Source organism: Streptopelia decaocto (genome assembly GCF_964273445.1).
Source record: "Streptopelia decaocto genome assembly, chromosome: 17".
Classification (NCBI taxonomy): Eukaryota; Metazoa; Chordata; class Aves; order Columbiformes; family Columbidae; genus Streptopelia; species Streptopelia decaocto.
The window spans coordinates 7,339,745-7,357,140 of record NC_138672.1 but is presented as its reverse complement, the minus strand read 5'-3'; the positions used below and the strand labels follow the sequence as shown (position 1 = coordinate 7,357,140).

The 17,396-nt window shown below is 41.2% G+C and overlaps 1 protein-coding gene across 2 annotated transcripts in view; it reads right to left on the bottom strand.

Annotated features, from left to right (window-relative positions):
- GPR107 (G protein-coupled receptor 107) overlaps nt 1–17,396 on the bottom strand; it is a gene marked incomplete at its 3' end in the record, with an annotated part of 32,036 nt that overhangs the window by 13,955 nt on the left and 685 nt on the right. For both annotated transcript variants that reach the window (XM_082068106.1, XM_082068105.1), the window contains exons 2-14: nt 12,932–13,057; nt 12,569–12,619; nt 12,225–12,313; nt 11,416–11,579; nt 10,407–10,441; nt 10,141–10,197; nt 9,210–9,320; nt 8,342–8,475; nt 7,977–8,052; nt 7,073–7,146; nt 6,375–6,492; nt 5,239–5,369; nt 3,460–3,503 (exon numbers count right to left, since the gene is read on the bottom strand). In XM_082068106.1, coding sequence (XP_081924232.1) covers nt 3,460–3,503; nt 5,239–5,369; nt 6,375–6,492; nt 7,073–7,146; nt 7,977–8,052; nt 8,342–8,475; nt 9,210–9,320; nt 10,141–10,197; nt 10,407–10,441; nt 11,416–11,579; nt 12,225–12,313; nt 12,569–12,619; nt 12,932–13,057 — 1,210 coding nt within the window. The remainder of the gene's footprint in view (nt 1–3,459; nt 3,504–5,238; nt 5,370–6,374; nt 6,493–7,072; nt 7,147–7,976; nt 8,053–8,341; nt 8,476–9,209; nt 9,321–10,140; nt 10,198–10,406; nt 10,442–11,415; nt 11,580–12,224; nt 12,314–12,568; nt 12,620–12,931; nt 13,058–17,396) is intronic.

The window sequence follows — 17,396 nt, the reverse complement described above, 5'->3', positions numbered from 1 at the left end:
AAGCAAGACATTTGTAATAGAGATCTGGAAATGGACAGAGAGCACATTGCCAGCTGAAAGAACAGTGACAGCCCAGAGAGCTGCAGCAAGGCACTTCCTTAAGCCTGAAGGTGGTAACTTTAAAAGGGGAAGAAAAAAGCTCCTAAAAATGGGATGTTTACACCCACTGCTGTGCAAGATAAGAAGCCCATGTAGGTCAGATATTTTGCTTTAAAGACCACCTTTGAGGGGGAAAAAAAAGCAAACAACCAGGCAGCTCAAACTCTGCTGTATCCCTGCGCCGTGCCTTCTGTTCACTAGCAACCCACAGCATCTGTGCGTCTAAAGGGCTTCCTGGGTAATTATGGCTTTAGACCCATTCCTCTAGCTTCCCCACTTTAGAAAGTCATCTTAAAAAAGAATGACATTTAAATTACTATTAGCTAGTGACTCCACTGCTACCTATAACAAGCCTTTTTCGTAAACGTACATTTCTAACACAAAGGCCTGTGGCAATCGTGACTGTAACACACTAAAAGCCCAGTCATCCAACCAGCCTTCTGCTTCATTTCTAGTCTAGTCACACTGCAGTCACGGCTGCACTTGACCCAAGGGATTGCTGTCTAATAAACAGGTTGTGAAGTAGCTGGAAGAGGACGAGACAGAGTCAGGAAACACCACCATGATACTGAGCTGTGAAGTCCTGGAGTCATTTTAGGAGACAAAAGGAAACAAAAAAAAATAACCTTGCCAGCAAGGAGGTCACCGGACGACTCAGCACCACGAAAAACAGTTATTGAATTTATAGTATAAAATTCCCCAAGACACCCTACAAGTTAATGAAATCTGTGTGAGGGAAAGCAGCCTTTGTGGTAATACCAGATGATAAATCCCAGCAAGGAACAGGCAGTCCAGCTAGAACCGTCTGAGCAAGATTCAGTCACTAACCACAGGACCGGCAGCGCAGCAGTTAAACTGCATGAGAGGATCCAGCAGGTTTTACCACTTCAGGAGAAAACTATTTTCAACAGTGAAAAAAAAAAAAACCAAAACACCACAACTAATCACAAAAAACCAAAATGCACAATCACGCTGGTGATTTTAGAGTCCACACTGGTCCTATTTTTCTCATGAGCGGCTAAGAAACTGAGCAGCACCTCTGCAGGACTGGGTCTCCAAGGGAAGCCTACAGAGTTAAGAACATGTGGTTCTAGTCAAGACTATTAATAGATAAGCCTACCAAATGATTTAATGATTTTACTTTGTTACAGTACAACCAAATCACTCTTGCTTTTCTCAATCAGGCACATTAGCAGCATGACATCACTAGGTAATGTTCTGCTTCTGGCATCGCGTTACCATTCACGTGCTCCCCAGGGGTTCCAATCAACAGCCTCTATGTAAACACTTTGCCCACGTATTTCACAAGCAAGTCACAGCACTGTGCCTGTGCTGGCCACAATTTGGTGCTTATGTTTTGCCTGAATTTTTCTTTTCCTTAGCTTCTTTATCAGTGCAGCATAATGCAGTTGCTAAGTCCCTCTCAACACACAATTATTGAACTTGCAGGACCTGTACAAAGTGTGGTAATATCAGTAGGTGGCCCACGAGCAACATGAATGACAACGAGCACCATTACCCGTGCAGAACAAAACAAAACAGAAGACTACGCACAGCCCTCAGGGGCCATTGTGCGTATCACTGACTAGCTATCAAGACACAACCAGCTCTCCTCAGATCACCATTTTCTTTTACCTCCATTATACACCACAACACATCCTTCAGAACTGCTTGGTTTTCCTTTGATCTGGATTCCACCCATCACAACGAACACTGGGCACGTGCACAGTCAGACTCTCTGCTGAACATCTTGATGTTGGTTGGTCACCTTACTTTTATTCTCCTTCACCCAGTATGTTCTGAAGCTAAGCAAACTCCACAGCACCATCTTGTGATAAGAACCATCAAGTGCAAAGTAGACACGGGGTGATCACCTGAGACCTCACAGATGCAGAGGGTTTGTTTCTCAGTTATGAGTAGAAGCTGCCAAGTACTCAGATTCAGAATATACACAGGCTCCGTGGCCAGCCAGCAACTCTCCCCTTGTCACAGGAAAACTGACCTGCACTCGCAGCCACACATGGTGGCTTCAGCTAAGAATCAGGTCTTACATATGTTCAAAAGAAGGAGACTGCTTCAAGTAATGTCTAAATTTCAGCAGACTTTGTAAAAGTATAAACACTTCAGAACATATGCTCAATGGACAAGGTAAAACAAATTAATTAGTGAATGTCACTGAACCTACATGAACAAACCAATGAGAAATCCACCAATAACATCCATGTTCCATTATCAAGACTAACCTCTTTTACATTGGTTTCTATTAGAAATTAATATTTTCCCCCTTTAGGTTTGGGGTGGGGTTTTTGTGTGTGTGTATGGTGGTTGGCTGGTTTTTTGAACAACTTTGAATCTCAAGAATAAAGCTGAGCTTACCTTAATTATTGTTTCAGTTTAACAGATGGCAAGAAAAGACCTAATCTGCAGTCTGTGCAGAGCCGAGTTCAGTGCCCAGCCTCACACTTCACCTACCAGCCTACAGGCCACCTGAGATGTGTCTCAGGGGAAGCCAGGAAAAGGCTGGAAAAATAACCAGACCTAGAAGACTGTCTCCGGAAAGAAAAGAGTTAAGGGATAAGACTGGGATGAAAGGATGTTGGCAAAGGACCTTCTACAAATAAAGCTTTCAAGAAGAGTCTGCCATCAAATGACAGAACACTGAAATGGCTGCTGGCTTCCGAGGAAGCCAGTGGTGTGCTCCCTGGCTTGGATCTGCAGCCAACTGAGGAACTAATTCAGAAGAAGCGAGCGGATAAGGCAGGAAAAGCACACGCTACAGAAGCCGCATTTGGGCTGGATTTCCATCCATCATCTCATTTTCACTGCTGTGTTAAACATAACATGGTTTACACAAGCAGACCTTTAAGCCACTGTACAAACATGGACAAGTGAAGACCTGTGTTACACCAAATGCCAATTTACGTTTTGTTTTATAATGAGGTTTACTCCCCTCTGTTCTAGCAGGAACAGATTTCTGTTGAAATTGAAATAAGGGGGTCTATTTTGACCAGCAATTCTGGAATTCATTTCTAGTTCTGCTTCTGAACACTTTAGTCTGAGAAAATAAGGCAAATCTGTCAAGATGATTTGCTCCATGTGACGTCTGGCTGGAGCACAGAGCTGTGCAAGTACCAGAGAGTAAGTCCCACGTAGGAGTCCTGATAGCAAAGCAACACATGAAAAAGGTAATTTCCCAAAAGTTATTCCCACTAAGCTACTGAGGGAGAGCAGCAGTGTGACAATACCATAGTGCAGATTTTAAGTTTTGGTTTTTATATTCTAATTCAGCACCATGTGTTTGAAATTCTGGCATTATCTTATGGCATGCAGCATAAAACAATAAAATTATAGATTACTTGCCTTTCCCATCTGTTGCTGAAGCCTCCTGTAAATGTCTTATTGACCTGAAAAATAAAAATAAGACAAGCAGATTAGCTATAATTTTTGCACTCTTTCACTGCAGCCCTCTAGAACTCTAACAAGTTTTTTAGCTCTTTATGGCTGTGCTATGCTCGTAATTAACTGTGCTTAGTGTGCTTGGCACTGCATATATTTCACCCTGATCTCCCTGGCTCAGGCAGTTACTTCAAGTATCTGTATCTCCTTGTGATGAAGAAAGCCGATTGCTAAAGCCTACTTCAGCCTACAGAAAGCTTTGTGGGAGGAGGGAGCAGAGTGCGAAACTGGAGCATTTTCCAGAATAATGTTTTCCACTTGTACAATTAAGCTGAGCTACTATTCAGAGTACTGCCAAGCATTTGGCATCTTACTGCTCTTTTAAGCTCTTTTCATTTAAGTAGTTGATTACAGCTTACATGACTACATAGGCAAGTTATGTAAGAGAAAATACCCTGCAGGAATGTAAATTCAAGGGCCAAGCCTTAGTCACCTCGCTCCCATGAGTCATCCCACCAGCTGCAGTAACAGCATCCAGATGAAAAAGGGGCAGGATTTTATGCCCTGGGCTTCACTGCCCATGGTATGTGACAATGCAGGAGATTCTAGCACTAAGTAGTAAGAGCTGTAACTGTAAAAGTCACCTTTATCACAGGAAACCAGTCTCTTTAAAGTTAATATTCCTGCAGTTTTATTTGCCACACCCAAACGCCCCTAAACCTCTGAAGAGCTGCAGTGTTTTGAAAGGGACAAGTGGGTAATGCACATTTCTTGGAAGGCATTTCCCAGCCTTGGCAGAAGGCCACTAAGACACAGAGGACAAGTGGGGAGGTAAGGACAGCTGGAAGCCACCCTCACCAGCCATGCTGAAGCTCACTCCCATCTACTGAGCAACACATACATGTGTCTTTACACACACATATATACATATGCATTAAGAAACAGTTCTCTGAAACACAAGAGTTACACATTCTAGAGCCATGACATGTTTAGCAGACATTCACTCTGTTTCAGGAAAAAAAATACTGGGGATGCTGGAGAAAAATAAGAATATTCTGTGTTTACTAACCAAGGAGCCAGAAGCTCCTTCATATCACACTTTAAATCCAGCTGTTTATCCAATTAAGACCAAAATGAATTTAGAAGGCAAATGTTCTGACTAACTGGCACGAAGCAACAAGAGCGTTTATCTGAATTATCTGTGTTTTGGTTGAGTTTTATATAACCGACATTATTCCTTGCCAAGTAGAGTGGAAGGAAGGGCAGGGAAATGCTCCCTGTGGGATTATTTCTTCTGAACAGTCAAATAAAAAAAAACAGCTACTCTGCTTGAAGGCAGCGCTGATCTTAGACAGCACTGTTGGTTTAGAATTTAGGAGCCTCATTTCCAGCCTCAGCCAGTAAAGCAAAACCCCATTTCTCAATGTAACAATCAGCACTTCTGCTAAATGTCAAGTTTCGAAATCACCTACAGCCTGCACTGTGCTGGCCACATGTAAATCAACACCCACTTCACCTTATGCCCACATTAATACCCCCAAAACAAGTATCTTCCACAACACAAGACTGAAATGTTAGGACTGATATTGTTTAAAAAAAGGTAACAAAAGACTTGACCCCCAAAGGAGTGACATCTCCTTGCTCTGGCAGTACCTTTAGCTCTAACCAACACTCAATACCCCTCAGTTCGGAAACAGCTCGAGCCACCAGGGCTCAGAAACCACCCAACACACAGTGACTCACCATACCACTGGAAATAGAATGGCTCCACAACACAGCAAGTCTACCAGGAAGAGGATTTCTTTCCACAGTCCATATTCAGTTGTCCCCTCTTCTGTTGACTCTATAATAATGTACGCCACATTCGCCAGTACCTACAGAACAAAACATGCTTCATGGTTTCAGCAGCTTTCCAAGCAGACACTAGATGGGGGCTGCCAATTCAGCAAAAGCTGCCCCACAGCTGCAGAAAGAGCCCATTCAGTAACATCAATAATTCTTCTGCAGCTCTGTGTCAAGAAAGTCACATGTTCTGCAGCATCTTCACAGGATTTACAGATATAAACCTGATTGGAACCTATTTCTGCTGACATTCAGAAAGTACTTCCTTTTGTTACATACTGTGCAAAATCTACCATAACAGTAGATATAAAAAGAGCAAAATCTATTCATTAAATACAGAAGCAGGACTGTATGTATGCACATAGAGCAAACAGTTTAAACACATCATTCTAAATAAAGTAAATAATTCAAGCTGGTCATTGACTAGGTTTTGTACTCCATACCTGAGCTCTATAAGAGCCTCGAACACTAATGATATACTTCTGGTTTTGCAGCTGGGTAAGGGATTTAATCTGGAAAGGCAGAAAAGCTGTTCTATCTACAAACAGAAATGCTGCCCTCCTGTTTACATCAGTTCCCCGAGTAGTAAACAAGCACTGGTAACTTTGAACACACTGGGAAAGTTTTCCTCAGACCCAACAGACCTGGAAGTCTCAGTTTTCTCCTTTTTTTATTAAGTCCATTCAGCAAGCATTTCAGAAGCAACAACTTCCACTTAATTTTGCTGCTTTGTAGTTTAGTGCTGTTTTGCAGCCCAAGTTTTGCCACAGCATGAATATAGCTACCTTACAGCTAGTTGTTCATTTGCTGACACTATTTGATACACTATCTCATACTCAATATATAGGGAGAAAAAAATGGGGAAAATTAAAGAAGTAACTTCTGGCCCAGGAAATTCCAGCTCAACTTCAATTGTAACCAATATGCTTATACAAGCCATCACTATGCAGTATTTCACAAAGGATTCACAGCCTTTTACAGTTTCCACAGGCAGCTCTCGCACAAGTTCACGAGTACTGATGCCACTCGGTCCTCACCTGAAGTGGGATGACAATCATGAAAATTTTTTTGTCTTTATCTGACAGGATGTGTTTAATGAAAGCCCAGCCTGTGCCAATAAGGGCAATAGTGATGAAGAGAAGAGCACCTTTCAGTCTGAAAGAGAAACAGACACAGCAGTGAGAGGCTTTATTTTATCACACTTCCTCCTCTGCCCAGTTCTCTCGCACAGTAGTAAAGCCACAAACCCAAACACATGCCTTGCTATTCATAATTTTGGCAAGTGCTTATCCTGCCACAGTGAAGCAGATGTACTTGCTTACAACTGTGTATCACATAGTAATATTACACTTCATTCACAACTGTCAATATGTGCAATCTTTTCCTGGGGGAGTCATCCATTCACCATTGTGAACAGGAGAAAACACTGGCAGCTGTACCCTCTTACCATTCACACCAAGAGCAAATTAGATACTTGAATATTAGTATGAACAAAGAAAAGAAAAGCGTTTCTCCTCCTTTGACTCCTCCACCCACATAAGTACCAATTCTCTGCAGCTGCCCTCTCTAAGTAGAGCTTTCCCCTTCACACAGGGCTGATTGTTGTCTTGTCATTCAGACCGTAGTATCAAAGAATCAGCAATTTTCCAGTTTGCTCAGGAGGGAAGGGGGCAGCCCCATAGAGGATTCGGCTTCATTGTTTGAATCTATCACATCAATCTTCTGACATACGTACAGGTGAGTGATGTAATAAACAACAGCCCAGCCTTCAATAGGAAATCCCTGAGAGGAGATGTAGTGATAGTCAATCTGGAAGCAGAAAATACAGTACGTTACTTCACAAGCTGCTCAGCAGCATCCCGTGTCTATAAAACAGGTCTGCTTGGCACACCACAGCAAGTTTCATTTTCCAACCAGTGCATACAAACTCAGCTCTGTTACATCTTTGAAAATACTCCCAAAGTGTTCTAGTTTTGTTTAGCAACAACGAGGTCATTTCTTTTTCCTGTATTTCCAAAGTGTTAGTGCATATATTTAACACAACCTATAACCGTCCCACACAGTCTACCTTGACTTGACTAAAGCATTTGACACAGTCTCCCACAGCATCCTTGTAGCTAAACTGAGGGAGTGCGGGCTGGATGACCGGGTAGTGAGGTGACTGTGAACTGGCTGAAGGGAAGAAGCCAGAGAGTCGTGGTCAATGGGGCAGAGTCCAGTTGGAGGCCTGTATCTAGTGCAGTGCCTCAGGGGGCAGTACTTGGGCCTGTATTATTCAATGTATTCATCAATGATTTGGACAAGGAAATAGAGTGACTATCAGCAAGTTTGCTGATGACACGAATACACAAGGCCAGCCTCAGATGGACAAAACATAAGAATTCACGGAACTCATTCAATCCTCACATATGGTTTATCACTTCAGGCCATGATTTCAATTGTACTGAAAGTCAGAATTTGCTGATGAAGACTGAATCACTCTCAAACAGCTGCAATTCAGTTCCTGTGCTTCAATACAAAAGGCATTTCTTTCTCCCTCCCATTATCCCCCACCCCAAAGCAGATTTCTCTAACAACCTGCCCAGGATTCCATGTTTCTACTTCCTAATAAAAACTTAGGGCAGACATATTATACATACCGCATGGAAGACTAAGGACAGAGATTTTGTGAAAGGGAGAGCTGCCATTAGCCAGTGAATCTTAAAGACATCATTACTGGAAAGACAAAAAAAAAAAAGCATCAATTAAAAACCAGCAGTAAAAACTTCAGAATTTCTTAACCTACAACTTGATAACTGTAGAACAGTCTGAAACAACGATACTGATAGATGTAGCTGTTTTCAACTATAAAGTGTATGTATTAGGCATACAATGTTGAGCCAGACTTGGAGTTTTAAGTGACTAAATCTGACTGTGAATTGGGCATTATAAAAGGAGGAATGAAAAATAAAAATCAAGCAAGGTAAGTCCATACTTCTTGCTGACCCCAAACCAGTCTGCTCACCTGCGTTTACGAAGTATGTGGATCCACGCGGTCCCAGACAGGAAAAAGAAGATAGCCATGGAAATGTAAAGTTTCGGCAGAGGGATCTCACCCGCTGAGAGGTAGCTTTCAGGGTTCTTCTCCGTAATTTCTATCTAAATATTACAGGTATGTTATGTGTACAGTTGAAAAAAACGTTTTGTTAAAGCACTGACTTAATTACAGTTCACAATCAAATTTCCCCAGTTTAAAAGTCACTTTTCTGAAGTAGTGACTGCTATGAGACTCCTAAAGAAAAAACTAAAAGCAGCTCTTCATCCTCAACAATCAACATTTGCAAGATTACACCCACAACAATAATTTCCTTGAAAAGCAGAAAAGGACAGAAGTTGCTTCCAGTGCTTCAGAAAGGCAAGATAATTTCTCCAAAGAATAGCTGTTCTATATATCAAAATTCAGAGTTTGCCCATATTTGATTCAGAAACAGCATCTAGAACCTTGCATAAACAAGCAGGTTTTTTGCATAGTCCCAATGCTAGGTGTGGAAAGAGTCATACACAGCTGAAATGCGATTTTTTGAGCACAGCAAAACACAAACAGCTGTTTTAGCTCCCATCTTATTACAGCATCTAGTCACAACTGTGTAGACTGAACCCAGCCCACACACAGACTTCAGATTTTCAGACATTTCTTCAAAACTAGTATTTTATTTCTCCTGAATGTCATTGCTTCCTTCAGAAATGCCACTACAGAGATGAAACACGCAACTCTGAATCACTTCCCACCCCATATATACACTCGTACACTGCATGCTTGGCATACAAGAATGGAACACTACATGTTTCAGCCTAAGTGAATGAGTGAGTTGTATTTTACAAGCTATACTCACATCGAGACTAAATAGCTGCTGATCATTAGCCGGTCCTTTATCGGCAACACATTTATGGAAATACAGGCTGTAGAGACCCTCTTGGTTATCAGAGCTGATGTTAAAAAAGAACTGAAAAGAAGGAATAGGAAAGTCAGCATTCTTCTCATTCACAACAGGGTTGTCCTGGTAAGAAGCCATCTCCAGTGAGGCATGAAAATAGTCACTTAGGGTCAGCTGGTTCCTTTCAGCAAGTACGCTGTTCTGAGGATACCAGCATATCTGCGAGTTTCAACAGAATTCCAGATGCAAAAATCATTGCACCCATCTATGATAATGCACTCTGGTAATCTGAGACCTTTAGGTATCAGTGTTTAACTTAGTTCGCCACAGAGAAAAGAGAGTAAGAACTGTCGTATATTTAACACAGCAAAGGGTAAAATTTTGATCATGCTTGCCCTAAAGCCTAAGTAGCTATTATCTTCCTCCCCCAATTATAAAAATTGGGATAGCTATGGAAATGAGATTTGTGTGACATAAAAGAATTTAAAATGTGTGTCATAAGTAAGCCAGTGTGCAGAAACAAAGCATTCATCCAGCTTCACAGAGAACATCTTCCCCTTAAGTGAGTCAGTCAGGTTACAGCTATTTGTTGGAATTCCACATGCACTAGTTGCATCACTGTAAACTTCAATATGCTGAGGTTCACAGACTAAGATACTTTAGAAGAACTGCATCATACCAAAGACAGCTTAAAATAGCTCCTATGCCTTGTGAAGTAAGAGATTTTCAGCACTTAATGAGTGTGTACTCAAAAACTTACTGAGCGATCAGAGAGGCATCTATACCAGAGACATGGGGATTACAGCAGGGAGGCGCAGACCTTTCATAAAACAGTACAGCAAGGGAACTGCCTGCACACATTAAGACCAGACACGGACAGACACCCTACCTGAAATGAAAATGTTCCTTTGTCATTGTGAATAGGATGTTCTTGCTCTATTATGTTCTGGGAAAAGAAAAGATACTTTTAGATTTTTTTTAAAACAGGTAGCTACCACATTTGGCTACATCATCCAGACAATCAAAACTGCATTCTGTATATTCACAGTAGAAGCTGAGAGCAACAGAAAATAATACTCTCCACTTTCTGTCCATGCTTATATTGGAATATTCCCCCAGGTTCTTTCTGAAAGAGAACAGCAGATAGTTTCTTACCTGTGAGGATGTTGTACTTCGTTTGGACTTCGCACCTAGAGATAAAAGTATTAATTGTACACTTAGAGTGTTTGCACTTACACATCCTCATAGAGTACCACCTTTTGCACACTACCAATCCCCTCCTCAAATCTTCCTACACTTGTCTGCGTGGCAGTTTCCTAGATAATCATTAACAGAGATTCTTTCCCAGTCCCTCCTTGCTCTCCCAGGACTCTTGTTACAAGTAACATTCATTCCAAACGCATCCTCAAATGCCAGGACAGGCTTATCTGCTATTACACACAGACAACACGCCAAACACACACAGACACGAGCTGCCAAGTCAATATCTTTCTAATTCGGGAAACTAAAATTGACAGGAGACTTCTAGAGAGCAGCATGTCAAGCTCACACTTTCACTCCACTCCTGTAAGAAGCTTTTCAAACAAAGTCATCGCATTCTACCAGGAAGCAAAAGTTCAAAACTGATGCTTTGTTTTCAGCTCCTGCACCTCAGTGCAGTGTCAATGTGGATGCTACGCTTCTGAACGCAGGAAAACGCAAAACTAGAGCTGTCAGATCAATTATCTTCAGTGCCATACAGCTTCAGTTCTTGACTTGTTGGAACAACTACGCAAAATTCTCAACGATATCAAAGCTTGTGAACGTGACTGCCCAAGACAGACTCAGACTGCTAAGCAGTCTGATCTGAAGTCTAAACTCTTCCACGAAGGGATCACATGAACTGTAGCCTATGAGCTAATCCCATCAGAGCTGAGATTACAAAATGGTTTTGTCTGCTGGACTGGAAGCCAGACAAAGATCTGGGCCTCCATGAAAGATTACTGGGATATTTACTTCTCCATCCCCATGGCTTCTAAGTGACAGACTAGATTTCAACTCTTTAGATACATACATACAAACACATACAAATGCTGGTTGGAAAGGACTGGTGAAGGTATTTAATCCAACTTCCAACAAGGAACTAGCAGTGAGAGCACATATAGGTCAGGTTTAGCAGGCTTACCTTCGCTGTCTCTATTTTGGTTGGTCTCTGCAGGAGTTTTACCAGAATCGCTGCTCTGTTCAGAAGTTTTTAGTGGCTTGGTATTTAAGGCAGTAACATTTTCCTCAGACACAAACGAAATTTTAGGTAAAGAATCAGCTTCTGCAGAGAACCGTACTTTCACACTAAATAAGCAAAGAGAAAAAAGCCAATTAACATTAATAACGAGGATGTCATAGCCTACATATACCAAATAAAATCAACTTGTCTTGACTTTTTTTAACCATAGAGAACAGGCAAGCACCAGATCTTAACTTACAGCAGCCCTGCACTGAACTGATCACTGTGGGGCAGTTTATATGTCCACATCAAATACAAGAACAGTTGAAGAAAAATAAGTTTATTCAGTTTTGGTAACCAGGGTCTCATTAGACACGTTTCCACATAGATAGTTTCTCTTGCAAAAAAAAGCAATACAGTCTTGAAGGTACTTCCATAAACTAGATAATTCAAAACAACAGAACAGCAAATTCAGTGCAAGAGCTGCAAAAGTGACCCAAGACTTCAAGTTCATGCTTTCAGCACAATTAAGGTACGATTCTTTGCCCAATGACCTCATATCTCTCCAACACACAGCAGGAATTCTTGAACCATTCTATACTGCAGGGTTTTTTTTCTTTCACTCTCACCTTCCCTCAACTCTCATATAACCTATTAAAAATAAATTACATGCACAGCAGTTTTCCAAGCCCTTACAGAAACTTCACAAGTGTTATGTTAGCTTCAACTACAGGAATAACTTTAAAACATAGCGTACACTATTTACTCACACTGCAGTTGTGAGGTCCAGACGTAAGATTACAACTGAAACATCTTTCTCTGGTTCCTTATTCAAGATACAATAATCCACTTCTTCATCCTGGTAAGGTAAGCAAAACATCTTTGAAGTGTGCTCCTGTTTATAAGAAATGGGACATGTCGCCCTTGCCAGGTAGAGGTTACTATTCTTAGTCCAGCAAGTTGTAAAACTGAATTATCCTTAACAAGCTGCCCATGTCTAAAGGCCACCCCCCCCCCTTTTTTTTTTTTGCATTTCTTCCAACCATTCCTGGATTGAAGCAGGCTATGGGGTGCCCCCGGCTTAGAAAAGGAAGTTCACATCTCTTACACTTACCAAGTAAGTGGAGAATCCATCATTCCTTGTTCGATCCAAACTGAACCCCACCTACAAGACAATCAAAAAGAATGTCAAATTAAACCAGGTTCCCCCAGTATCAAAAGCCAAACCACCACAATAGTCATACTGCTCTCTAAATAAATTAACTTATGTTTAAGGCAGAATCCAGGTATTCTCATTAGCTAATTAAACAGAAAAAAAATTCAAATATAATGCACTTGCTGCTTCACCCACATCCACCTAGAATAAAATATATACTGATTCAAGGCCAAACTAACGTGGAGTACCTTCTGAACATAGGTTTTCTAAGCAGTCCTCTGGTTAGAATTTAACCCTGTCACTGGGCTCATGGTCACTTACTGATACGCTTTCCTTGCCATCAGGGCCCACGGGTGGCTTCAATGAAAGGTTGCTGACATTGACTTTCATGAAACCATTCTTGAAGAAGCCAAAAGTATTCAGGTGCACCTTCTGCCTCACATCATCCTGAAGGAAAGGAAAGTTTATAAATCACATACACAGTCATCTGCAGCAGCAAAGAGGAAGCGGGGGGACAGAGACTGACACTGAAATATTCATGCAAAACATGTACCTGATCATACAAAAACCAATTTTTTAGGATACCTCCAGATATAACAAATTATTTCACCAGAATTGACCAACTCTCCCAATAACCTGAACAGCAAGAACTTTAAATGTGTCTTTGCTAATTACCTGGCTATACTACTGAGGAATACGCAAGAAAAGAGTCTGGAAGAAACTGAATATCTGGCATCACTGATTAAACAAAATATTGCTACCAAAAATAGACTGCAGGCAAATTAAGACAACTCTTGTTTGAACACTAGCTGCTGTCATTGCAACAGACTGAAGAAGTAATTGCCCATAGTGACCTTGTCTACTGAGAGCTGGGTTTGGCCAAGTGTTTAACAGGTAGCACAGTGTATCGTCATCCCATCAGAGCTTCTGTGTTAGGCTGGGTCCCTGCTTGGATAAACACACACTGGGAAATTATGGGTATTGTATACATGAGAAAATGTCTTACGTAGTCCCATTCCTTCAAATTGTTTTTTGCAAGGCCTTGTGTCTTATAAGTAGGATAAACACCAAACACTGGCTATGTGAGTTCAAACAGCATCACTTGGGTTAGTTTCTCTAACAGGAAAATTCCAATACCCTCCTCAACTCCCAGCCTTGGTTGCAGAACAATTTACTTCCTCAGTCTGGCAAGGAAACTTTAGAAATCCATCCCTTTCCATGCCTTGCTCAGCTGATAAAGGTTCAAGTACAGTAACCACTTTTTAAAAATACTGAGGTCATGAAGAACCTCACATGAAAAGTGCCACATCACAGCTGCCACATCAGATGAGGAAAGGTCACATCCCTGTTACTTTGCATTCATAAATCAATAAATAGGCATGCAGTTGGACTCTAAATGCAACTGGATCATTAATTGGAAGAAAAGCAGAAACAGAGCAACAAAAAAATTAAAAAGCAAGTTTAAAATGTGATTTAAAGCACTTTTACAAGTTGTCATGAAAAAAAATTTCCTCCTGTTTCTTTTAGGAAAAGGTAACCAGATCACAGAATACTCTAAGCAGAGAAGCCAGCTGCTGAAGGCAACCAAACTGTTCCAGACAGAGTACTGGAACACTGAGCTAAGAATTGTAGAAGTACACTAAGTTCTCCTCCTTCCTTTACTCCCAGTATCAATTTTGACAGCTCTGCATAAAACATTCCTGACGCATAAATATCACTCACTGTAAGAGCAGGACGTTAATCCTGACACAGCTAACCTGTAATCCAGCTGGAATGAGATCGTCCTAATAGAATCAAGTTAACCTGGCAAATAACCAGCTGGTTGCCTTAATGCTCAGAAGAGGAAAAAACAGCTAGTGACACACGGCTCCCAGCAGATGCTTTGTTCAGAGTATTACAGCTGGGCTGTGTTCGGGTTCTACGTCACTTAACATGCTTGAACAAGAGCCCATCTGGTTCATTTAACGCTGCTTTCAGAGCAGTTTCCCAGTCAGAACAGAAGATTAATACCAGCTTTTTGCAGAACACATCATGTGTATTTTAACCACATCTGGACAGATGAGCACTAGTCTGGGTGACTGGGTAGAGGGGAATATGGGGGGACACAGTGTCATCCAGCCACAAGGTGTTTTGCTCCTTAAACAGGACCAGAGATGGCTGCTTGACCCAGAGGACTTCCAAAAGCTATTCAGTTCAATTTATTTACTCTGCCAGTTCACTAATATGCTCCCCACCAACAAGAGATAACTAATATTTAACACTTTCCTCCCTGATTTCATCTCAGCTTTGAGTGCTTAGAGTTTACAGATTTAGATCACAAATCCTTCAGCTTTACATGATCCCACAGAGTCACCAGTCACCACCAAGCAACAGCGCGACCGCCAAGAGCATCTGCTGCTCCACACATTGTCAGCTTAAAGCTACTGGCTTCTGAATAATTGTCTCACCTTTCACAGGAGGTTTAACAGGTTGGAAGAATCAAACTTTTATTTATAAAACCACTCAACTGGCAACTTCAGAAATATTAATTTGTAAGTTTACAACAAAGGAGTGAACCCTTAAGCATCTGAGCTGTTAGCATACACGTTATTTTCATTTACGCAGGATGCATGTAAGGTTAAGCCAGCCCCTTTGAGAAGGGAGGATCCGGGACTCATCACTAACAGGTTCCAGTCACACCTATACAGTAAGTCCTCAGCTCATTTCCATTAAAATCTTCCCCGCTTCTTCCACTCCTTCAGGATAAAAATTGACTCTGGAAGTTTGCAGGAAAGTGTTATCCAAGATGCTGTAGTCAAGAACAGGCAGAAAAATATTATTTAACATTTTGCTCAAAGTCTAATGGGGATCACACTATCAGTACAATGGAAATTTCATCAGAGAGTGCCTGCCCTTACATAGAAGGAATTTTATGTATGTGAGATTAATAGCAAGACTTATAATTTGTATAAGATTAAATGAATTATTGTGAAAGGTATTTTCAACTTGAGCAATTGAAGCCCGAGACCGACAAACGTTAAATGGCCACAAATATTTACAAATGAACAGGACGAAACATCAAACTTGACCATATCATAGAGGAAATACGGGAGGTCTTACTTCCCTTTGGAAGTCAGTTAATTAGAAAGATAACTCACTGTAATCAGAAACTAACACCACAGCTGCTACACAGTGTTGTCAGTTGGATGGTTCAGCTATTCCCTGACATTAATTTTAACCATGTGTCTGACAAACGCCTCGTTCAGACCAACCTCCTCATTCTCAGAGACAGTGTGTCATGGCATTATGCAAGACATAAGGCTTCAATATTATAGCATTCAACTGTTAAGACAAAAGAGGTCTTATTTTTGGTCAAGAGAAATATTCCAACTACAAGCTACTTCTGGAAACCTCTGAAAATTGTTTCCATCGGTTTTCTGTAACAATTCGAACAAATTATTTTTTTCCAACTCAGAAGAAATAAATAATTTCATATCCTTTTATAAAGATTAAAAAAAAAGTTATTTTCGGAACAGGAAACCACTCGAACTGTGGCTTGCTTTTCTGACAACAAAAAAAGCTTCACCGTAGCACGCTAATTACAAAGATATAAGAATGAGGCTATTCTAACTTCAGCAATAACATCTTGTTTGAGGAAACCCAACACCAAACACTCACACAAAGCTGTGGCCTTTAGCTTGGCACGGTGTCAAAGCACACGGACAAACAAGGAGCCAACAGCAAGAACGTTCGAAGGGAGATTTCCCTGTGAAAGGGTACATTTGTTAAAGCCCAATATTTACATAAATGCTGTAATGCAGCAGATTAAGTGGAAAGGGAGAGACTGTGCGCCTGCAATAAAGCTCGTGTTTATACAGGAGGGGGATGAAGGCATTAACACGCTGCTACTTTCCACAGTGCTTGGTTGCAATTCACACAAAATACCTATAAACTAAAAATCATACCCCACTCTGACTGCACAAATCAGCAAACACAGCTTAGTAATTGATCCAGGTGTGTTTAAGAGACACCCAAACAGGAGCCAGAAGCTGTAATGTTTGCTGCTGAGAACATTTGCTTGAGGCCAGTTTGAAAGTCTTCTATGTAAAAGTATCACCCAGGAGAAATTCTTCCAGCACTCCACTGTTGGTCACAAACTCCTCAAAACAATAATGTAACCAGCACAAACCTCCTAATTTGTTGCTTCAGAGAAAAGTTTACTTATTCTGAAACGAAACAATAGTCATGTGGTTGCATATTAAATAACTACAGTGTGCAAAATTCTCTATGAATAAGTCATGAATGTCCCTCTGGCATTCACTGTCTCCCAAAGGCTCCTGCAAAGTTCAGGCAACTTGTCCCTAAACTGATGCAAGAACACAGTAATGCTGGTCCCAGTCACATACCGCTTTATTAACTCCTTCCAATGTTTCCATTAGCAAAAAGCTGCAAGTGGTTGACAATAAGAACAAAATTAATTACCTCACCCTGAAGATTTACAGAGTGTTTAATGAACTGCACAGAAGCCCTTAAAAAGCACCACCCCAAAAGCACAGTTCCTGTGCCCTATAACCACTGTGCAGCTTTTCATTTAAAACACAACAGCCAGCAGCACTGTGGAGCTGCAGATCTCCACCATGATCTGCACCGCTTCCCATCAACAATCTCAAGTAACTGGGTTTTTTTCCACATACAGGCACAGGACAACACGACACACTTTCAAACCACGACCAGAAGCCTATTAAAACAGAGAGCTGTGAGCATCGATATTGTTTGCTACCTCCACTGGTCGCTCGACTAGTACAAA